Source organism: Scyliorhinus canicula, chromosome 12, assembly GCF_902713615.1.
Source record: "Scyliorhinus canicula chromosome 12, sScyCan1.1, whole genome shotgun sequence".
NCBI lineage: Eukaryota > Metazoa > Chordata > Chondrichthyes > Carcharhiniformes > Scyliorhinidae > Scyliorhinus > Scyliorhinus canicula.
In genome coordinates this window covers 149347214-149371563 of record NC_052157.1, presented here as the reverse complement: position 1 = coordinate 149371563, position 24350 = coordinate 149347214, and the positions used below count along the sequence as shown (strand labels likewise).

General features: G+C 49.4%; 1 protein-coding gene and 1 long non-coding RNA gene across 6 annotated transcripts in view; one reads left to right on the top strand and one right to left on the bottom strand.

Moving 5' to 3' along the window:
* LOC119975025 overlaps positions 1–2085 on the bottom strand; it is a 29858-nt gene extending 27773 nt beyond the window's left edge. The window contains exon 1 of the long non-coding RNA XR_005462636.1: positions 1993–2085. This is a non-coding gene — a long non-coding RNA (uncharacterized LOC119975025). The remainder of the gene's footprint in view (positions 1–1992) is intronic.
* Positions 1530–24350, top strand: part of sgsm2 (small G protein signaling modulator 2) — a 283232-nt gene continuing 260411 nt past the window's right edge. For 3 of the 5 annotated variants that reach the window (XM_038814470.1, XM_038814473.1, XM_038814469.1), the window contains exons 1-2: positions 1530–1785; positions 8629–8727. In XM_038814470.1, coding sequence (XP_038670398.1) covers positions 1759–1785; positions 8629–8727 — 126 coding nt within the window. In that variant the 5' untranslated portion in view covers positions 1530–1758. Of the gene's footprint in view, positions 1786–2239; positions 2314–3034; positions 3135–8628; positions 8728–24350 lie in introns of those variants that run through there. The other 2 variants (XM_038814471.1, XM_038814472.1) reach the window with 2 other exon arrangements.

Genomic DNA, 24350 nt, shown 5'->3' with positions numbered 1-24350 from the left:
CCTTAATAATTTTTTCATATCCCAAACAATTTTTATATCCATGCAGAAACCCTCCCTCCCCCACTGGACCAGCTGTCACTTGTTCTTGCGTTTTGCTACTTCTTTGTTGCAATATCTCCTGACTGCCTCTGATCACTGACCTTCTACTCTGTTCAACCAGTTCTACAGTCTCTTACACAGTATGTAGCCCAACACACTTCTCCCTCTCTTCAACTCTGAAGAAGGGCCAAAAGGACACAAAACGTTAACTGTTTTCTCTCCCTATTGATGCTGCCAGACTAGCTGAGATTTTCCAGGGCTCTCTGTTCTTGTTTCAGATTCCAGTATCTACAGTATTTATTAACATGGTAAATGTGTTTCTTCTCGCTGCCCTGTCTTAGCAACATGGAAAACAGATGACCTCTTGTGGCTGAACAAACATTATCAGGCATGTATTTTCTCTGGTCGTTAGTTCCAGCGAGTTTGCAACAGTTGACGATTTTATCTCCAAACACGGAATAAGGGAAATGCAGCCAGGCCGAGAGATCAGAGGAATTTTTATCAAATGTTTTGTTTAAATGGGGCAGTCCTTCGCTGTCACGATTTTGCTCTGTAACATGTGCAGCCGTTTTGAAATAATTCACAGGGCGGTTTACAGGGAACAGATCATTTAAACAGGAGGGTGAGAAACGGCAGTGTGGTTTTGTAAGAGTGTACTCTATTTTTAAAATAAATTTAGAGTACCCAATTCGTTTTTTCCAATTAAGGGGCAATTTAGCGTGGCCAATCCACCTACCCTGCACATTTTTGGGTTGTGGGGGCGAAACCCACGCAAACCTGGGGAGAATGTGCAAACGCCACACAGACAGTGACCCGGAGCCGGGATCGAACCTGGGACCTCAGCGCCGTGAGGCAGCAGTGCTGCCCGTAAGAGTGTGCTCTTAATAATTGAATTCCTTCCATCAGCAAGCCAGACACATCCCCAGATAACAGCTCACAGCCTTTCTGTCCCCTTCTGCACTCTCTTCATCTCCAAGCTCACTGTATTGTTAGAGTCATTTCGACCCAAATCGTTTACTCTAGTTTCTCTCAGGGTCAGCACGGTGGCGCAGTGGTTAGTGCTGCTGCCTCACGGTGCTGAGCTCCCAGGTTCGATCCCAGCTCTGGATCACTGTCTGTGTGGAATTTGCACATTCTCCCTGTGTTTGTGTGGGTTTCGCCCCCCCCCCCCCCCCCCACAACCCAAAGATGTGCAGGGTAGGTGGATTGGCCACGCTAAATTGCCCCTTGATTGGAAAAAATGAATTGGGTACTCTACGTTTTTTTTTAAACCTTTAGTTTCTAGATAGTGCCAGACCTGCTGAGTTTATCCAACATTTTCTGTTTTCTTTTTAAAAAGTCAGATTTACAGAGCATGGGACAGTGTTTTGATTTTGAGTGTTTTGGTTGTTGTTGTCTTACACCACACACACACACATACCTCATGTCAACTGTGACGAGACCAAACAGCCTCCAGTTAACTCCAATTTGCCCCCCACCGCCCTGTTGATAGCTCCCCGGCAGGGAGCAGACAAACCACCGACCCTGCCCACTGCCACCTCGCTGAGATGCCCTGCTTCCGCAGACTGCCCACCCTCACCGGAGCCACTCTGTACCCTCCGGCATGGCGCAACCCCCAGCCAGCCCTGGGCAAGGTGGACCTCACTTTGGCTGCTGCTCCGGGCCGCTCTCGCTACACTTGACGGTGGGGCTCGGTTTGACGGTGGGAAGGAAGTGACCATGTTCCGGGTGGAACAGTTGCTGACGGTAATCGATGCAAGGGCTTCTTTAAACCCACCCCCTAGAAACTCTGCTGGATATTAATGTGTGTGTAAAGTGTGCTGCTGGGTGACGATGGAGGATAAACTCTTGATTCAATCATTAATCCCTCAGGAATGTGGCCCAGCCTGAGTATAAATGAGCTCCTTTCAATGGTGCCTGACGATGCGGGTGTTGGCCAATCTCGCCACAAACCTTCTGTTTGCCGCCTGTTGCTAGGCGCGTCAGCGCTGCCCATTCTTGCTCTCCCGCCGGGGTCTGTGCTGCTTCTGTGTGGTGTCCTCTCTCTCTTGTCTCTCTCTGTCTCACTGGTGGTCCCAGTGTTTGCCAGCTTCACATCCAGGGCTGATCCCTGATGCCTAGGGTTGGCTTGGGGGGGTTACCCAGTCTTTGAACTGTCCCAGTTTCAAGGTCCAGTTTTCCTCTCTCTCCCCCAGTTATGGGGCCCAATCTTTCTGTTCCTGTTGAAACATCAGTCTCGAGATCTTATTTGCACGGGTGTCCCCTCACTTTAAGGTGTTTTGTTGTTCTTCTTCTTAGCTGTTTCAGTAGAGCAAGCTCCCCTGTTTTAACGTTCTGATTTGTCTGCCTGTGGGAGTGTCAAACTGCCCTCCAGTTCTTGAACGATTCCTGCCGCCTCCTCTAAGTTGAAGCTGCTGCCCTCTTGCCTTGACCCTTAGGCCTCTCTCAATGTTCTTGGCTTCGAGGGTTTGGGCATCCAGAGTGAGGAGGAGGCGGTTAGGGTCAGGGAAGTGGAAATTGTTGATGTGAGGTAGAGCATCAGAGGAATCATGGATTTATTGGGAAGGGACAAGACAAGGGGAGAGAGGATGGAGTCAAGATAGGAGGAAATTAGTTCCCTGGGGCAGGAACAGGCCGATACAATGGGTCTACCAGGGCAGTCCAGTTTGTGGATCTTGGGAAGGAGGTAGAAGCGGGTTGTGAGGGCTTGAGGGACTATGAGCTTGAAAGCTGCGGAGGGAAGATCTCCAGAGGCAATGAGGTGACAGCCCTGGAAACGATGGCTTGATGTTTTGTGGTGGGGGTCATGGTCCAGGGGGAGGGAGGAGGAAGCATCTGAGAGCTGGGGCTTAACCTCTATGAAGTAGAGGTAACTACAGACAACAAAGGCACCCTCATCAGCAAGTTGGACCGAAAAGAACTGAATCCAGCATTTCCAGATTGGGGTGGGTGGGAGGAGCAGGGAAATTAAGACAGTTGATGCCACGCCGAGGGTTCTCCCTCAGAGTTGCCGCTCTGTGAGGTAGAGGCTGACAATAAGTGGCCACTTACAAGTGAACCACTTTGCCGTGGATCTGGAGTCACATGTAGGCCAGGTAAGGATGGCAGACTTCCATCCCTAAAGGGGATTAGGGAACCAGATGGGTTTTTAATGATGACAATTAACAATGTTGTCTGTAGCTGCCTCACTTCATAGAGATTGAGCCCCAACTCTCAGGCACTTCGTCCTACCTCCCCTGGACCATGACCCCGCCACCAAACAATGGTCATCATTAAACTTTTAATTCCAGATTTTATTGATTTCAAATTTGCTATGGTGAGATTCGATCCCGGGTCCACAGAGAAGTACCCTGAGGCCAGTGATAATACCACCACACCACCTCAACAGAGAGAAATCACTAGAGCCACATAGGCCTCCTTCTCCCTAGCATCACTCTTTTGGGCAGACTATAGGGATATATTTATCACAATCACTGACAAAGTATTTTAAATGACCTCTTTTTTGGAAACCTCTACATTATTGATGGTCTGGTGGCTTCTTGATTCCTCTCTTGGAGTATATATATAATTTCAAGGACTTGCCTGTTCCTTTCTCAAGTGATTTGTTTCTGGGAAGGTCAATGATTTCCCTTTGGGCATCATTGTGTCAATGTCCCTGGGAACCCCCTCCCCCACCTCTATTTCACAGAAGGTTACCCCTTTTGGACTCTGCCTCTCTCCCAGAGAATCTCCTCTTTCTCTGGCGATCTCTCAAAGGTTATCCCCTTCCTGGGGTATCCCGAAGGGTCACAGACTGGGATCTGGGAGAGTCTCTTGTTTATTTTTCAGAGGGCCAACACAGGTGGTGCTCTGTAAGATTTTTACTTCTCTCTGTGACATCCCCTCCGAGGCCCCTGCCCATTAGTTGATCTCTCTGAGAGTTCTCCTCTGTTTTTTTGCATCTCTTTTTCTTGACTTCCTCTGGAAATCTTTGGTTCTTTCTCACTCCAGAGGAGTTTATTCTCTCTCTCTCTCTCTCTGTCTTTCTCTCTCAAAAGAACCTCCTCTTTCCCACTTTCTGTCTCCGGGGAATCCTTCCCCCCATCACTCTGGGTAATCCTTTACCCTCTCTGAGAATTCAACCCTTTCTTACTGGGGTATCCTGATCTGGTTTTCTGTCTGAGTGCAGGGTGGGGGGGGGGGGGGGGGGGGATTGCAGTCTGTCTGGGGAGTCCCGCCTGTCTGTCTGAGCAGGAATCACTGGCTGTATGTTATCCCCATCTGTCTCTCTGGCAGGAATCCATATCTGTCTGCATGTTTATCTGGATGGGGAATCTCTGTCTGCCTGGGTGGGGGGAATCGCTGGCTTTCCGGATTGCAGAATCCCTTACTGACTCCAAGTGCGTGGGGTGGTGTCCCATTAGACCACAAGATATAGAAGCAGAATTAGGCCATTCGGCCTATCGAATCTGTTCTGCCATTCAACCATGCCTGATATGTTTCTCATCCCCATTCTCCTGCCTTCTCCCCATAACCCTTGATACCCTTATTAATCAAGAACCTATCTATCTCTTTCTTAAAGATACTCAGTGACTTGACCTCTACAGCCTTCTGCGACAATGAGTTGCATAGAGTCACCACCCTCTGGCTGAAGAAATTCCTCCTCATCTCAATTTTAAAGGATTGTCCCTTCAGTCTGAGACTGTGCCATCAGGTTCTAGTTTGTCCTAGTGGTCGAAACATTCTCTCTACGTCCACTCTGTATAGGCCCTTTTATACTCTATAAGTTTCAATTGGATCCCCCCTCATCCTTCTAAAGTCCATTGAGTACAGACCCAGAGTTCTCAACCGCTCCTCATATGGCATTCTTCTGAACCTCCTCTGGACCCTTTCCAAGGCCAGCGCATCCTTCCTTAGATACGGGGACCAAAACTGCTCACAATACTCCAAATGGGGTCTGACCAGAGTCTTGTACAGCCCCAACAGCACATCCTGCTCTTATATTCTGCGAACATTACTTTTGCCTTCCTAATTGCCACGTTAACCTTAACAGGATCCTGAACTAGGACTCCTAAGTCCCTTTGTGCTTCAGATTTCTGAAGCCTTTTACCATTTAGAAAATAGTCTATGCCCCTATTCCTCCTAACAAAGTACATAACCTCACACCTTTCCACTTTGTACTCCATCTGCAGTTTATTTGCTCACTCTCCTAGCCTGTCCAAGTCCTTCTGCAGCCTCCCTGCTTCCTCAACACAACCTAACCTGTCCCTCTACTTGCCTTTGTATCATCTGCAAACTTAGCAACAATGCCCTCAGTTCCTTTTCTAGATTGTTAATGTATATCATGAATAGTTATGGTCACAACACTGCCCCTGCGGAACACTAGTCACCGGCTGCCATCCTGAAAAGGACCCCTTTATTCCCATTCCCAGCCTTCTGGGAGGAGCTGGTTTAGCACAGTGGGCTAAAGAGCTGGCTTGTAATGCAGAACAAGGCAGCAGCTCCGGTTCAATTCCCGTACCGGCCTCCCTGAACAGGCTTCGGAATGTGGTGACTAAGGGCTTCTCACAGTAACTTCACTGAAGCCTACTTGTGACAATAAGCTATTATTACTATTATTATTTCTGCCAGTCAGCCAATCCTCTATCCATGCCAGTACCTTGCCCCTAACACCATGGGCTATTATCTCATTTAGCAGTCTCCTGTACGGCCCCCTTGTCAAAGGCCTTCTGGAAATTCAAATAGCTCACGTCCTTTGTCTAACTTCATTGTTCCCACTTCAATGAATTCTAACAGATTTATCAGGCATGGCCTCCCCTTGTCGAATCCGTGCTGACTCAGTCCTATTTTACCATGCACAATCTCATCCTTAATAATAGACTCTAAAATCTTACCAACAACCAAAGTCAGGCTAACCGGCCTATAATTTGCTGTCTTCTGGTCTCTCTTCCTTCTTATACAGCAGTATTACATTAGCCATTTTCCAATCCTCTGGGACCGTCCATGCCCCCAGTAATGCCTGAAAGATCACCATCAATGCCTCCACAATCTAATCAGCTATCTCTTTTAGAACCATGGGGTGTAGTCCATCCGGTCCAGGTGACTTACCACCTTCAGGCCTTTCAATTTCCCCAGAACCTTCTCCTTAGTGATTGCCATGACACTTACCTCTGCCCCTTGACTCTCTTGAAGTTCTGGTATGCCACTGGTGTCTTCCACTGTGAAGACTGATGCAAAGTACCTATTCCGTTCCTCTGCCATTTCTTTATTCCCTATTACTACTTCTCCAGCCTCATTTTCCAGTGGTCTAATGTCCATTCTTGCCTTTCTCTTACCTTTCATATATCGAAAAAACTCTTGCAATCTTATTTTATATTACTAGCTAGTTTGCACTCAAAGTTCATCTTCTTCCCCCTTATTACTTTTTTAGTTAACTTCTGCTTGCTTTTAAAGGCTTCCCAATCATTTGGCTTGCCACTAATCCTCACCACATTGTACGCTTTTTCCTTAGCCTTTATGCTGTCCTTGACTTCCTTTGTCAGCCATGGATGCCTCGTCCTCCCCTTAACATGTTTCCTCCCCCTTAGGATGAATTTCTGCAGTGCCTCCCGAATAACCCCCAAAACCTCATGCCATTGCTGTTCCACTGTCTTCCCTCCTAGGCGCCTCTTCCAATCAACTCTCACCAGCTCCTCCCTCCTGTCTTTGTAATTACATTTGCTTAATTGTAAAATCGTTACATCTGATTTCATCTCTCTCTCAAACTCAGGGTGAATTCTATTATATCGTGGTCACTGCCCCCTGAGAGTTCCTTCACCTTAAATTACCTAATCATGTTTGCCTCTTTCACATCTGTTTGTCCCTATGTCTGTCAGTGTGTGTGTGGGTGGGGGGTTTCCTGTCTGTCTGTGTGTGTGTGTGGGTGGGGGTTTCCTGTCTGTCTGTGTGTGTGGGGCGGGTGGGGGGCGAGGGGGTGGGTTCCCTGTCTATTTGTTTGAGGGATCCCTGTCCATCCGGTTGGGGGTGGATCCCTGTCTGGGGTTGGATCCCTGTCTGGGTGTGGGGAGGGGGACCCCTGTCTGTTGGGGGGATCTGTCTGTCTGGGTGGGGAAATCCCTGTCTGTCTGTCTGGGTGGGAGGGGAGAAACCCCTATCGGGGGGAATCTGTCTGGGTGGGGGGAAATTTCTGCCTGTCTGTCTCTCTGGGTGTGTGGGGGGGGGATCCTGTCTGTTGTCTGTCTGGATGGGTGGGAATCCCTGTCTGTTGGGGTGATCTGTCTGTCTGGGTGGGAGAATCCCCGTCTGTCTGTCACTGTGTGGGGGAATCCCTGTTTGCCTGTGTCTGGATGGGGTGGGATCCCAGTCTGCCTGTCTGGGTGGGGGGAAATCCCCATTTGTCTGCCTGTCTGTCTCTATCTGTCTGGGTGGGGGATCCCAGGCTGCCTGTCTGTCTGGGTGGGGGGAATTCCCGTCTATCTGTCCGTCTGGGTGGGGGGGAATCTCTGTTTGCCTATTTGCCTGTCTGTCTGGGTGGGGGGGGGGGGGGGGTCCCTATTTGCCTGTCTGTCTGGATGAGGGGAATCCTTTTCTGTCTGGGTGGGGGGTATCCCAGTCTGCCTGTCTGTCTGGGTGGGGGGATCTCTGTTGCCTGTGTCTGCCTGGGTGGGTGGTATCTTGGTCTGCCTGCCTGTCTGGGTGGGGGTATCCCAGTCTGCTGCCTGTCTGGGTGGGGGGGGGATCTCTCTCTGTCTGTCTGGGTGGGGGGGGGGGGGGGGGAGAGAGAATCCGAGTCTGTCTGGGTAGGGCGGGAATCCCAGTCTGTCTGTCTGGGTGGGGGGGAATCCCTGTTTGCCTTCCTGTATCTGTCTGGGTGGGGGGGATCCCAGTCTGCCTGTCTGGGTGGGGGGGGGGGGAGAATCCCAGTCTCTGTCTGGGTGGGGGGGTGGGGAATCTCTGCCTGTTTGTCTGGGTGGGGGGAAATCCCTGTCTGTCTGTCTGGGTTGGGGGAATCCCAGTCTGTCTGTTTGGGTGGGGGAATCCCTGTCTGTCTGTTTGGGTGGGGGAATCCCTGTCTGTCTGTTTGGGTGGGGGGGGGGGGATCTCTGTCTGACTGTCTGGGTGGGGGGAATCTGTCTGTCTGGGTTGGGGGAATCCCTGTCTGTCTGTTTGGGTGTGGGAAATCCCTGTCTGTCTGTCTGGGTGTGGGGAATCCCTGTCTGTCTGTCTGGGTGGGGGAATCCCTGTCTGTCTGTTTGGGTGGGGGAAATCCCTGTCTGTCTGTCTGGGTGTGGGGAATCCCTGTCTGTCTGTTTGGGTGGGGGAAATCCCTGTCTGTCTGGGTGTGGGGAATCCCTGTCTGGCTGTCTGGGTGGGGGAAATCCCTGTCTGTCTGTGTGTGTGTGTGGGGGGGGGGGGGGGGGGGGTGTCCCTGCTCCAGGTGAGCGCGCGAGTTGTCCCTGGCTTGCCGGTGACGTCAGGCGCGCTCGGCTCTGGCGCTCTGGGCGGCGGCGCGAGCTGGATCTGCAGGGGGAGCAGTGGCTGCAGAGAACCGGCACCGGCAGCGGCCTCTCATCCTCCCTCCTGCTCTCTCCGTCTCTGTCTCTATTGCAGTTGCTCATCTCAACCAGCGCCGAAATGTCAAGCTCCAAACCGCCGGGCTGCTCGGAGGAAGAAGCGAAGCAGAAGCTGCTGTGGAACGTCAAGAGAGAGGTAAGTGAACAGAGGCTGACATGATTGTGTTACAGGAAGGAACATGTTTCTAAAGAGCAGCTCCTGCTGCTAACAATTATTTTTCCCTGCTGGACGAACATTGTTCAAATCACCTCCTTGTAATTGCATGTGTTCAGATCGCGATATTCCCTTTATTGTAACTGTGATGCACTCTGATGCACGCCTTTGCTTTCAGGATGTGTTATGGTCACTGAAACAGCAGCAAAGCTCCCTGTCCAGCTGCACAGTGTTGCAAAAAAGCGCCCGGCTGGATGTGATGTGCTCAGTGACAGTGGAGGGTGGGTGGGTTGGTTTGGGGGGGGGGGGGGGGGGGGGTAGACATGCCCCCAACTGCAGCAGCCCTGGACAGGGTTAATGTTGCAACAAAAGAAAAAACAAGAGGTGCAGGTAGCTCCTGGCATTGAGTTCCAATTCTGGCTTCCCCCCTCCGGCATGTGCTGGGAAAAGGGGGCAATGGGCAAGTTCCTTCCCCATCGCTTCTCTCATTCCCAGCAAGGGTTTTATACCCTCCCTCTCTATCCACAGTCAGCCCGGCGAGAGGTTTCGGTTGTGGGAAAGGAATGTCACAATCTCCTTACCTGACAGGTTTCTGTCTGGGTGTGGGTGGGAGGGAGGGAGGGAGTGGCGTCTTCAGGTTACAAACACAAGAGAGTTGGTGTGTGGGTGGGGTGGAGGGAGGGAGGGTATCAAGCAGAGCCCTCAGCTTACCCTCGGCCACCTCACACAGAACACAGCGGCCCTTCCTCTCCCGTCTCATCTAATCTTTCTATTCTGGGGCTATTATTTATGATGTAACTATTGACGTTGTGAGAACGACGAAGTGATCAACTGGATTCGGTCACATGATTTCGGATATAAAAAGACCATTTTCAGGATGAGGTGCTTGCATCTTAATCAGTCCTGTGCAAACCGAACCAGCTACTCCCAGAGAATGTGCAATGTGGCCCTAATTTAGTGTTTTTTTTTCTTTGCACACCACCCACCCAACGCAGCGTTTCTGTCGGTTTATTTAACACCCCACACTCCCAACTTTGGCCAAGTAAGGGTGGACGCCGAGAACCGTGTGTGTGGTGCAGCTCTCTCTCTCTCTCTCTGACCCTCTGTGGGATTTGTGTGGTGAGGCAATGCACCGGAGGGCAGGATGAATGAACCAACGTGAGTCACACGATTACGTGGTGACAGATCCCAGCAGGCTGCAGGCACGGGTTTATGAATGAACATTTGTGATTGCATGTCTGCTGTAGTCGTGCTTTGCAACATGAACATTCTCCAAGGTTTCCAGCTGGCGTTGGGAACGGCTCCACGAATATGCCACGAATATGCTCCTAATTTCTACCTTGCCAGTGGGCAGTGCCAGCCCCGGTGCCAGTCCCGGTGAATTCGACATGTGTTGTTTTGCTCCTTTGTATTATTCGCCTGCCTGCTTCCTTTTTCATTTACCTCCCATTTATTCAGTTTGTTTTGTTTTATTTATACACACACACACACATATTTGAACAAAGCGACTTTGTATTAACAGAAGCTGACCGTAACCACTTCAAACACCCACTTTTAAACAAATAATTTTAAAGGTGAAGTAACTCCCCTCAGAAGGTTTTAACGGTTAAGCAGGGCCACCTGTGACCAAACCACCAGTCACTAGGCAACAATAGTGCTGGAGGCTAACTCACCAAATTTTCTTTAGTGGCACCTTCCAAATCTGCAACCTCTACCACCTAGAGGCACAAGGGCACGACACACCACCAGTTGAAAGTTCCCATCCAAGGTCTATTTCGCTCTATTTGCACCATTTTAAAAAATTTGTTCATGAGATGTGGGCGTCGTTGGCTGGGTCAGCATTTATTGCCCACCCGTGAAGGCATTTAAGAGTCAACCACACTGCTGTGTGTCTGGAGTCACATTTAGGCCAGACCTGGTAAGAATGGCAGATTTCCTTCCCTACAGGACACCATATGGGTTTTTACGACAATCGACAATGCTTTCATGGCCATCATCAGACTTCTAAGTCCAGATTTTTATTGAATTCAAATTCCACCCTAGTGGGATTTGAACCCGGGTCAACAGAGCAGTACCCTCGGTCTCTGGCTTACTAGTCCAGTGACAATACCACTACCTATGTCTGCATCAAAATCCTAGAACATCCTTCGTAATAGCACTGTGGTTATACCTATGTCACTCTGTTACAATTATGAGCTTTATCAGGCTTATGATTTGGAACTTTCTTTAAGTTAAAATGGAAGGAGTTATATGACATATTCTGAGATCTGCTTGACAACAGGCTTGGGGCAGTTAAAAAAAAATCAGAGAGAGACCCAGATTGTGGTTCTGAGGTGATGTTGTACGTTGTTCATGGTTTCAGACATGGAAGCAGTCTGAGTTCACAACGGATAGGCTCAAAAGTCACCAAAAGTTTCAGAAAGCTGCTGAACGTGTTGGGTTTTGAGCAGCTGTGTCGTAAACTGTCCATTTACTTCTAAGGTGAAATAGAGTTGAGGCCAAGAATAGCTAATCAGCATTTCCACCTGGTCGAAAGGGCAATGTGCTTCATGTTGCCAAAGAGGAAGGCGGTAAAGGAAGCCATTTCTGAGATCAGGTTACAGGCTTCCCTATGAATATCGCAGACAGCTGTTTTGAGGGAGAAGAGGCTGCTTGGTTTTGTGAACCACGGCAGCCAGATGTGGGAGGGAGAGAGTCTAGAGTTGAAGAGATGCAACCTGCATACATCTAAAGATGCTGGAAGATTCGTCCTGGTTTTGCCAATGAGGAAGAGGCTTTACTGCTGGTAGTGGATTTATGAAATTCTCTGACGCCTGAAGGAAGCGCTTGAATGTGGTCACTCAATTTCTAGATGAAACAGGAAATGGCAATAAATGCCAATTTTGCCAGTGACATCCATATTCCATGAACAAATAGAAGGAAAGCCAAAAAAAAAACACTCATCCTGTCATATCGCCGGAGCTGGAGATTGATTAGTCTGGCAGGATAGAGGCACTAGATACATTTCAGTTGGATAAATGAGGATATACTCATGTACCTTAAAAGAAATGGGCCTTTTTCAGAACCTGATTTAAAAAAAAAAAAATTTAGAGCATCCAATTAAGGGGCAATTTAACGTGGCCAATCCATCTACCCTGCACATCTTTGGATTGTGGGGGCGAAACCCACGTAAACACAGGGCGAATGTGCAAACTCCACATGGACAGTGACCCAGAGCCGGGATCGAACCTGGGAACTCGGTGCTGTGAGGCAGCAGTGCTAACCACTGCGCCACCGTGCTGCCGCGAACCTGATATTTTATACAACCTATAAGTTGCTTCTTTATGTTCATAAATGATGGGGTATATTAATCATTCTTCTCCCATTATGAAGAATTTGATTAATAATGGAACAGGTGAGACTTCCCAAGTGTTAAGCTGTTTGGAAATAATATTTTTTGCTGTTGCTGCATTTGTTAATGATAGATTAAAATAGCGAGCAAACCTGGGCAACTAAAACCACAGCCCATATCAATTTTAGGGTGAGTGAACAGAAAGTGGTAGTAATACCGTTACAATTTAGACTTACTTTGAGGTGTTACCCATTGGCATGGAAGTGTGGAACTAAACATGGCAAACCGGAAGGCTCAAGAAATCTATATACACAGAAGGGAGCCATTAACGTCCGGTGGCGGCTATGAAGGAATAAGTTGCACGTTTGGTGGCTCCCGCTTGGGTTGGACTTTTGGAACTTTCCCCCTGAATTTTTACCGGACTTGATCTGGAAAATCAATGATAGAGGCAATTGTGTACTGGATTCCCACATCGGTGCATGGAGAGGCGGACTAGAAGTGCTCGCAAAGGCTGAAACAGACGGACAGAGAAGGTGTGGGCTGAAGCTTCAGCGGGAGACAGCATGGGGGATGACCGGAGCTCTGGCTTGTCGACCCAGCGGTCAACGGAGTAGCTGATGCAAGTTATCCAGGAGGGCTTCGCCAAACAGAAGCAGGACTCCTTGGACCCCATGAGTCAATTGCGCGGCTGGTGCTTAAATTGGATGCCCAAGATCGGGCGATCCAGAAAGTAGAGAAGGCGCTGGCTGACCAGGAGGAACATCAAACTGCGGTGGAGTTGGAGGTGGGGATGCTGAGAGACCAGCAGAAAAGGCTCCTGGCCAAGGTGGAGGACCTTGAGGATCCGCTGGCAGAACTTGAGGATCGTTGGGCTCCCGGAGGGATCCGAAGGAGCGGACGCTGGGGCATACACAGCAGGCATGTTTGAGAAGCTGCTGGGGGATGGAGCATTCCCCCGACCCTTGGAGGTGGACAGGGCTTACAGAGCACTCGTGAAGAAGCTGCGAATGGGTGACCCCCCCCCCCCCCCCCCCCCGAGGGCAATGGTGGTGAGATTCCACAAGTATTTCCAGAGTGTGGGTGGGAGAAGGGAAGGTCTCCGACATCTACAGGGAACTCATGGGGTCAGAGGGGATGCAGACGAAGGAGCTGAAGCGCAAGTGGGAAGAGGGGTTGGGCGGAGAGATAGAGGATGGTCTCCGGGTGGAGGCGTTGAGTAGAGTCAATGCGTCCACGTCATGCGCCAGGCTCAGCCTGATACAGTTTAAGGTCGTTCATCAGGCTCACATGACAGTGGCCCGGATGGGCAGGTTCTTTGATGTAGAAGATAGGTGTGCAAGGTGAGCGGGAGGATCAGCGGAGACAGATTTTATTAGCTTGGAGGGACTCAAAACCCCGGAAGTCAGAGACCTGGCTATCGGACATGGCTAGCTTTCTCTGTTTGGAGAAAATCAAGTTCACCTTGAGAGGGTCACTGTTAGGGTTCGCCTGAAGGTGGCAACCGTTCGTCGACTTATTTGCTGAAAATTAATTGTCAGCAGAAGGGGGGGGGGGGGTTTAGTTTAGTGTAGGGGTTAATCAAGGTGGGACCTGTAAGGAAGGAAGCAGAATTTTTTGCAATATGTTTATAAACTCATGTACATTGTTTATTTTGTTGTTGTAAAACCTAAAATACCTCAATAAAATGTTTATTAAAAAAAAAGAAGGGAGCTATTAGACTACCTGACATGGATAGAGATTTGGCTGACTGGCAGAAGGCAGAGTGGGCATACAGGGGTCCTTTACAGAGTGGCAGCTGGTGGCTAGAGGTGTTCCACAGGGGTCAGTGTTGGGACCACAACTATTCACAATATACATTAACGATCTGGAAGAAGGAACTGAAAGCATTGTTGCTAAGTTTGCAGATGATACAAAGATCTGTAAAGGGAGAGGTTGTGTTGAGGAAGCAGAGAGGCTGCAGAAGGACTTGGACAGGCTAGGAGAGTGGGCAAAGAAGTGGCAGATGGAATACAATGTGGAAAGTGTGAGGTTATGCACTTTGGCAGGGAAAATAGAGGCATAGACTATTTTCGAAATGGTAAAAGGCTTCTGAAATCAGAAGCACAAAGGAACTTAGGAGTCCTAGTTCAGGATTCTCTTAAGGTTGACATGCGGGTTCAGTAGGCAGTTGGAAAGGAAAATTCAGTGCTGAGAAGATTAGAATACAAGAGCAGGGATGTACTGTTGAGGCTGTATAAGGCTCTGGGCAGACCCAATTTGGAGCATTGTGAGCCGTTTTGTGCCCCATATCTAAGGAAGGATGTGCTGGCCTTGGAGAGGGTCCAGAGGAGGTTCATTAGAATGATCCCTGGAATGAAGGAATTGTAATATGAGGAGTGGTTGAGATCTCTGGATCTGTATTCGATGGAGTTTAGAAGGATGAGGGGGTATGTAATTGAAACTTACAGAATACTGAGGCCTAGATGTGGAGTGGACATGGAGGGGCTGTTTCCACTAGTAGGAAAAACTAGAACCCAAGGGCACAGCTTCACATTGAAGGGACGATCATTTAAAACAGAAAGGAGGAGGAATTTCTTCAGCCAGAGTGTGGTGAATCTATAGAACTCATTGCCGCAGAAGGCGGTGGAGGCCAAGTCACTGAGTGTCTTTAAGTCAGAGATAGGTTCTTGATTAATATGGGATCAGGGGTTATGGGGAGAAGGCATTTGAATGGGGATGTGAAACATATCAGCCATGATTGAATGGCGGAGCAGACAGGCTGGGCCCAATGGTCTAATTCTGCTCCTATATCTTACAGTCGTACGGTGAAAGACACTGACGTGTTCTTGATGTTCTGTGCCATTGCTGTACAATTCTGTCATTTTTTTGCAAGCTGAACTGTATAAATTATTTACGTCTATCTTTCTTTGTGAAAACGCAGTCTGCAAAGTGAAACATTTCTGACACAATTTTGGATAAAATCATGTTGCACCTTATGATGGAACCATCAATTCACCAGACACGTGCTTTCAGATATGAACAGTGGTTTTAATCTACTTACTACAGAGCCAGCCTGTTACCCGTTGATGAACTCTCGATGAACTGCAGGCTGACTCTGGACAAGGGTATTTATACAGCAGCACAGGGGGGAGGAGGAGTGGGCGGAGCCAAGGGTGGAGCCCTGTACAAACCCCTGAGCATTCCCAGAGCTACTCCCCCTAGTGGTCGGATAACGCTACTTCGCTTACAAAGGTATTGGTAAATACAGTGTGAATTACCAAGTTACATTCACCACACCTTATAAAAGATACACTGAATAAACTACAGTGCTGGAAATCATCCTTTTTTAGAAAAATAAATCCCAATTAAGGGGCAATTTAGCATTGCCAATCCACCTACCCTGCACATTTTTGGGCTGTGGGGGTCAGACCCACGCAGACACGGGGATAATGTGCAAACTCCTCACGGACAGTGACCCAGAGCTGGGATCGAACCCGGGTCGCCTGGAAATCATCTTCGACTTACAAAACCGCTGAGTGAAGTATTAGGTGGATGTTTGCAATATGCTGAATGAAACCACATTCATCAGATTAAGTTTGAAAGTTGTAATTTGGCAGAGGCTAGAATTTAAGGGCAAAGTATCTTCTCCTGTCTCACCCTTTATAGACTCTGCAAAACAGCAACTCCAGGTGCTGATTAATTAAAAAAAACAAATCCTCTTCATTGTTGCATTGCCTACTTTCTGGGCAGCAATACGTGTTCTTGCAGCTCATTCATGTGTTGTGGTTACAGTTTCCATTCACTTGATTCTTGCTGGCAACTCATTGCAACACAAAACTGATTCATCAGCAACCCTACCCCTGCTTAGCCAGTGTATTTTATTTGAGCCTCCAGCCTGAACCCTGTATCTCATGTACTGGAGACAATGCTTTGCAGTCATGAGCTCAGGGAGGAGGATTCACGTTTGTGCTGACTGATCTTTTCTCTAGGCCATTCTTTCTATCTATTACAGTGAATCTACAGTACAATTGTTCCAGATATAAAGCTGCGTTCAGCCAAGGACTTAACACTATCAGTCAGAGCAGAATGTGTAGCGTTTTCCTACAGAAATGCGTCAACAGATGTTATCTTTGTGCACATTAAGTATTCTGTGGAACATACAATCATGCTCATTAGATTAAAAAATCTTTCCAGTTTTACATCATGGAAAAGCACATCAGGATAGATTAAGGAGTGCAATAATTCTAACAGCAATAAAATTTAAATATCTATTGTTCTTAAAGGCCAAGTAAAGTGCTTTGTAATCTTTTTGTTGATCAGGGAGGGAATCAAGGGTTATGGAGATAAGGCAGGAAAGTGGAATTGAGGATTATCCTATCGGACCAGTCGATGATCACATTGATTGTTGCCATTAGGGGCCCGATGGGCCGTATGGCTCACTTCTCCTACGTTTTGGTCTCCTATGTTCAAGGCTGAGATGGACAGATTTTTAAAAAATCATGTGATGTCTTTGTACTTTGTTGTAGTTTTTAGAGGATGTTAAAATTGCCTTGCGAGGAGTATTATCCAGGGTTTAATAAATAAACTAATTTAGCTACCTCTCTCAGCACAAAGATACAGTTCAAGCTTTGTCTCCTCCAAAGCACTGTTAATGAATCTAAAGATTGCTGATGACCGAGGTTTAAACTCTCTGACCAACCATTCAAGCCAGATATGTGACTTCAGCATTGCTGAATGAATGTTCCAGAACTTTCATGGGGAGGTCCCACTCCCAGAACAATATAGACGCAGTTACATTTTTTTTGGAAAATCTTTTTATTGGCTTTTCTCATATTTATAAACAGCTGTTACTTATATACATTACATTTTTCTTGCCCGCGCTAATTTGCTTTATTTTACAGAGGAGGTTTGTTTTGTCCTTCATTTGACTAACTGTAAAAAAGATTTGCTGGGCTACGGGCAAAAAGGCAGGGGAGTTAAAACTAGATGAATTGCCCCTTACGAAGACCAACACAGCCGAATGGCCCCCAGCCCGCCATAACCCCTCTACTATTCTAGTTTCAAATTATGTTGAGATTATTGCCACTTATTTCAAATAATAACTGGGTTGGAACTGCCTGAATCACACAGGATATTGTGACCAGTGTAAAAAAGTTGCATCCTATCACTCTGAACCAGAAGCCAGCCGTGAAATTTGAATCCATCAATCACCATCTAATGCCCTTACCGTAATTATATAATTGGTGATCCTTTCCCTTTATAATGTGTGTACAAAAGATGCAGGAGGAGGTCACCCGGCTTTATGCAATCAGCTACATCCAATTTGTATTGTACTCCACAATTTTAAATATTGTTGATGTGATCAAAAAAAGGAAGAGACGTGAACATGCAGCTCTGTTAAAAATATAACTGCGCCCAAACCCGTCTGACCCAGTGAGAAGGAGGAGGGGGGGGGGGAAGTAGAAGTAAATAAATAAATAAAGAGACAAGGAAAGAGAAAAAGGGAGGAAGGTAACCAACCACAACCCCCCCCCCCCCCACCCCCCCACCCCAAAAAAAAGGGAAACCCAAAGCCCGAGACAGACCCAGGGAGAGCAGAGGAGTGGGGGAAGTGAGAGCAACCCCAGGGGAAGGAACAGCAGCGGGGAAAGAAAGAGAGACAGGCAGATGGCTGGAGAAAGAAAAACACCAAGGTGAAGGGACAGCGAGACGCAAGCAGCAGCAGCGAGGGTAAGGCGCATGAGCGGCGGCCCCAGGAGACGAGATGGAGGTACAGGCGAGCCTGAAAGGGAAAACAATGGCCGACCATGCTGTGGAGCGTGAGCAGGACGCAGTGACCAGCATAAAGGAGGCCCTCTGGTCGGAGCTCCAAGCAATGATGAAGGAGGCGACGCACAAAATGCAGCAGACCATCGAAGGCCAGGAAAGGGAAGATTAGATGCAGAAAAAAAAAATTCTGGAGTTGGAGAGGGCCGCCTCGGACCAGAGCGACAGGGTGATAACCCTAGAAGCCGAGGTCAAAAGGTTAGTAACGGCCCAGGGGAGCCTAAGAGGGAAAGTGGAGGGCCAGGAAAGCAGGTGCAGATGGCAGACATTAAAATAGTGGGTCTGCCAGAGGGGATAGAGGGCAGAGACCTAAGAGGCTACATCACCCAAATGATGGGCAAGCGAGTGGGAAAGGAGGTATTCCCAAACCCACCGGAAATAGACAGGGTGCACAGGTCGCTCCGACCCAAGCCCAAATCCAGGGAGCAGCCCAGAGCAATTATTGCGAAGCTTCACCGGTTCCAAGACCTGGAGAGAATCCTAAAGTGGGCCCGGCAAACGAAACAGCACGTGGGAAGGGAAGACCATAAGGGTGTATCAGGACATTGGGGCGGACCTGGCCAAACAAAGGGCTGAATTCAACAACGCAAAATCAGCACTGCACAAAAGCAAGGTAAAATTTGGGATGTTATTCCCGGCCAAATTCTGGGTAACATTTGAAGGGAAAGAGCTGTATCTTAACACCCCAGCGGCGGCTGATGAGTTTGTTAGAGCGAACAAGCTGGGAAAGGAGCACACGCAACCGCAATGAAAGACATGAGGATGGAAAAGGAAGAGAAAAACAGAACAAAGAGCGGAGGACAGATCGCAAACAAGGACAATGGACTCATGGGGCGGCATTCTCCCCTACCCGGCGTGACGGAGGGTCCCGGAGTAGGGGAGTGGCGCCAACCACTCAGGGGTCGCGCCTCCCTAAAGGTGGGGAATTCTGCCACCTTTGGGGGCCAGCCCCGCGCCGGAGCGGTTGCCACCAGAAGACCGGCGCCCCCGGCAGCGGGGCTGGCCGAAAGGCTTTCGCCGGTCGGCGCATGCGCCGGCAGTGACGTCAGCGGCCAGGTGCCGCTGACGTCTCTGCCGGCGCATGCACGATGTGGGGTTCTCCTCCGCTTCCGCCATGGCGAAGGCCGTGGCGGGTGCGGAGGAAAATAGTGCAGCCAGGGCACTGGCCCGGAGTCTGAGTGGGGGGTCCCGATCGCGGGCCAGGCCACCGTGGGGGCACCCCCCGGGGTTCGATCGCCCCCCCCAGGACCCCGGGGCCCGCTCGCGCCGCTGATCCCGCCGTTCCAGAGGTGGTTTAAACCTCGGCGGCGGGAGAGGCCTCCCAGCGGCGGGACTTCGGCCCATCCGGGCCGGAGAATCAACGCAGGGGCCTCTCCGATCGGAGTGGCGAGATTCCGCCGCCGCCACTTCCCGGGTGACGGAGAATCTCTGCCACGGCAGGGGCGGGATTTTAGGCGCCGCCAGGCGATTCTCCGACCCTGCTGGGGGTCGGAGAATTTCGCCCCTGAACTGTGCACATGCCTTGCGCGGGACTGTGCTGTCTTGTCTCAGAGCTTGTCTCCTCTCTCAATGCAATGGGGGGGGGGGGGGGGGGGGGGAGTGGAGTGAGGGAAATGAGGCTGAGGAAAGCTAACAGGAGGGCGAGACAAGGGCCAGTAGGAGAAAGGTTAAACAGGGCCAGAACTGGGTGAATACTGGGAGGAAAGCCACCGTACTAGTGAGGAGGGCCAGCATGGGAGGGCAGGAAGGAGGGAGGGCCGCGGTGCCCTCTCACCTCAGGGGAGGGGGAGCACCTGGCACAAGGACGGGAGGGGGGTGGGAGACAAAGGAACAAGGGCTGGGGGGGCGGGGGGGGGGCGGAGAGGAGTCTAGGGGAGAATGCAGAAAAAAAGAGAAGCAAAGAGAAGGGTGGGATACTGAAGCAGTACAGACATAGGCCTCGGCGGACATGGAGCAGGGCGAGGAACCAAGAGGGCGTCGCAAACAGCCACGCAAGGGGGCCTCAGGACAGAGGGAGACCGCGGAGCGCAGGGGCACACCCGTGTGGCGTACACACAGCTGGTGGCTGCATTGGGTGCCCCCTGGGCAAAGGGAAACCCCTGAGCACTGGGGCCCGACCCCATGGTGAGGGTGGTGACCCTGGCCATTTTGGACGGCCCCCTAGCAAAGGGAAACCCCGGAGTGCAGGGGCGCGTCCACCAGGTAAGTATGGGTGATCCCACAGGAACCCCCACTAGGATTGTTACTGGAATGTAAGGGGACTCAATGGCCCAGTGAAAAGATCCAGAGTCTTTGCCCACCTAAGAAGCCTAAAAGCCAACATAATCTACCTATAAGAGATGCACCTGAGGGAGAAGGACTGACTGCTGGTAAGGAAGGGCTGGGTGGGAGAAACGTACCACGCATGCTGCGGGACAAGGGCACTGGGGGGGGGGGGGGGGGGGGGGCAGGGGGCAGCAATATTAATTGGCAAAAGGACGAGGTTTACGGGAACCAAGACAGTTACAGACCCAGGAGAAGGTACGTCATGGTCAGCGGTGTCCTGGAAGGGGCACCTGTCGTACTGGTAAATGTGTGCGCTCCCAACTGGGACGACTCAGAATTCATAAAGAAGACCATGGCGGAAATCCCCGACCTTGAGACACACCGACTGATCATGGGGAGCGACTTTAACTGCATGCTGGAGCCACTGTCCAACCGATCAAACCCCAGAACGGGCAAAATGTCTGGCATGGCTGGGGAGTTAGGGGCCTTCATGGAACAGATGGGGGCGGTGGACCCATGGAGGTTCCTGCACCCGGGAGAAAAGGAGTTCTCGTTCTTTTTGCAGGTGCACAAGGTATACACCCGTATCAACTTCTTTGCAATGGGGAAATCGGTGCTTCCAGGGATCACAGGAACAGACTACTCCGCGATCGTTACCTCTGACCACGCTCCACACTATATGGACGTGCAGTTTGAGTCAGGCCGGGCCCAGCGCCCCACGTGGAGGCTGGACACTGACCTCCTGGCCGATAAGGCTTTCTGCCAGAAAATATCGCAGGCCATGGCGATTACGTTAGTAACAACCAAAACGGAACGGTCTCACCCTCCATGTTTTGGGAGGTACTGAAGGCCGTGATCAGAGGAGAGATCATATCCTACAAGGCAAGTAGATATAGGGAAGAGAGGGCGGCCAGGCAACAACTAGTGGACTCCATTCTGGAAGTCGATGGAAAGTACTCCGAGGCTGCTGGCTGGGAGGAAAAAGCTGCAAATGGACTTTAACATCCACGGGGAAAGCAGTGTAGCAACTCCGCCAGACACGGGGGACCTTCTACGAACACGGAGACAAGGCTGGCCGCCTATTGGCTCACCAGCTGAGAAAGCAGGCAGCCACAAGGGAAATAGCGCAGGTTAAGGACAGCAAAGGCAGACTGGTAACAGAGCCAAAGGAGGTCAATCGGGCATTCGAGACCTTCTACCAGGGACTGTACGCCTCCGAGCCCCCCAACGGGGATGCAGAATGAAACAGTTCCTACACAGACTGGAACTACCAGTGTTGGGAGAAGACAGACAGGGGGAGCTGGAAGCACCAATAGACCTGGGAGAAATCATGGAGAGCATCAGCTCCATGCAGGCGGGGAAGGCACCGGGACCCGACGGGTTCCCGGCGAACGTCTACAGAAAATGCGCACCAGTCCTAGTCCTACACCGAAGGAACATGTTCGCGGACTCACTGGCAGAGGGCACCCTGCCCCCCATGCTAGCGCAGGCCACAATTTCACTGATACCCAAAAAAGATAAAGACCTGACGGAATGTGGATCATACAGATCCATTTCACTGCTGAACTTGGATGCGAAAATACTCGCCAAGGTCCTGGCCAAAAGTCTGGAGGGCTGCGTACCAGAGGTGGTCGCAGAGGACCAAACGGGCTTTGTCAAGGGTAGGCAGCTCACAGCGAACATCAGGCGGCTGCTGAATGTGATAATGACCCCCCTAAGTCCTAACTTCTCCGGAAGTTCTTTGTCCCTGGAACTATTTTCATGAATCATTTCAGCACCCTCTCGGACATTTGCCTTCACATTCTTCCTAAAGTGCGATGCCTTGAACTGGACGTAATACTCCTGTTGAGACTGAGCCAGTGTTTATACAGGTTTAACATAATTTCCAGGGGCAGCACGGTGACGAAGTGGTTAGCACTGCTGCCTCAAGGTGCTGAGGTCCCAGGTTCGATCCCGGCCCTGGGTAACTGACCGTGTGAAGTTTCCACATTCTCCCCGTGTCTGTGTAGGTTCCACCCCCATAACCCAAAGATGTGCAGGGTAGGTGGATTGGCCACGCTAAATTGCCCCGTAATTGGAAAAAATGAATTGGGTAATCTAAATTTTTTTTTTAAAAATTCATTTCCTTGCTTTGGCACTCTATGCCTCACTATTATTTCTTAATTTGCCCACATTTTCTCAAACAGCTTTTTTGTCCTGATTTATTGTTTCTAAAAGCTGTCCCACTATTGAGGTTAAACTGACTGGCTTGTAATTGCTGGATTATCTTTTCACTCCATTTTGAACAAGGGTGTAACATTTGCAATTTCCCCAGTCTTCTGTAGCTCCGGAGTCGAAGGAAGATTGGAAAATTATGGCCAATAATGCCTCCAATAACTTCCATTCCATTTCCCTCAGTATCCTTGGATGCAGCTCACCCATCCCTTGTGCCTTATCAACCGTTAGGTTGCTGACCGCCTATACAGTAAATCCTCTTTACCAATTGTTAAAACCTTTCAAGTGTCTGAGCTAGCTCCTCTTTCACTATGACCTGGGAAGCATCAATCGTCCTTGGTAAAGACCATGCAAGATATGAATGTATTACCTCAGGCATGCCTCCTACCGCCCTGTGCAAGTCCCCTTTTTGGTCCCAACTCAGCCTTGTTCCTCCTTTCCAAGATGGCGCCAGAGAGAGGCGACTCTCTGAGAGCTCTCCCCAACAGATCCACTTTTTACTTAACTTATACTCGTTCTAATCTTTTAATAATGAATTCTGAAACTAACATTATTACTATGTAGTTACCCTATTATGCCCTATTATATAGTTTATTTTATTCCCTTTTCTTCCCATGTACTTAATGATCTGCTGAGCTGCTTGCAGAAAAATACTTTTCACTGTACCACGGTACACGTGACAATAAACAAATCCAATCCAATCCAATCCTTTTGCCACCATTTTATTAGTCACATACCTATGGAAGACTTTGGGATTCCCTTTTATGTTCGCTGCCTGTCTCTTCTCTTATGCCCGCTTTGTTTCTCTTTGATTTTTTGAATTTCCTGTATTCAGCCTGGTTCTCAATTGTGTCACAAACACACTTTTTCTTCTTCACCGTAATTTCTATCTCTTTTGCCACCCAGGGAGCTCCGGATTTGCTTGCCTTACCATTTCCTTTTGTGGGAATGTGCCTTGACTGCACTTGGAGCTCTCCTTTAAAGGCAGCTCGTTGTTCAGTTTGAGTTTTGCCTGCTAATCATTGATTCCAATTTACCTGGATCAAATCCATTCTGACCCCATTTAAGTTGGCTTCCCCCCCCAGTTAATGGTTCCTACTCTTGATTTCTCCGTGTCCTTTTCCATAGCCATCCTAACTCACCAGTTATGATACAATGATTGCTATTCCCTAAATGTTCCGCTACTGACACTTGATCCACCTCATTCCCGAGAAACAGCTCCAGCAGTGCCTCCTTGCTCGTTGGACTGGAAACAGACCTACGTGGAAAATCCTCCTTGGCACACTCGAGGTACTCATGCTCCTCTCTTCCCTTTACACTGCTATAGCCCAGTCAATATTTGGATCATTAACGTCTCTGTTAACAGGGCAGATGGCGGGCGGCATGGTGGCGCAGTGTTAGCATTGTTGCCTCACAACGCCGAGGACCCAGGTTCGATTCCTTGCCCTGGGTCACTGTCCATATGGAGTTTGCACATTCTCTCCGTGTCTGTGTGGCTCTCACCCCCACAACCCAAAATGTGCAGCGTAGGTAGATTGGTCACACTAAATTGCCCCTTAATTGGGGAAAAAAGGAATTGGGTGCTCTATATGTATTTCTTTTTAAATCAGGGCAGATGATGGTTTAGTGGTAATGTTACTGGACTAGTAATACAGAGACTCAAGCCACTGCTCTGGAGACATGGGTTCAAGTTGAACCATAGCAGCTTGGTGGAATTTAGATTCATTTAATAAATTCGGAATATAACTGCTAGTCTCAATAATAATGACCATGACAACTATCATCGATTGTTGCAAAAACTCATCCGGTTCACGAATGTCCTTTAGGGAAGGAAATCTGCCGTCCTTACCTGGTCGGGTTTTACATATGACTCCAGATCCAGAGTAATGTTGTTGACTATTAACTGCCCTCTGAAATGGCCCAGCAAGCCTCTCTGTTCAAGGGAAATTAGGGATGGGCAACAAATGTTGGCCGTGCCAGCGATGTCCAC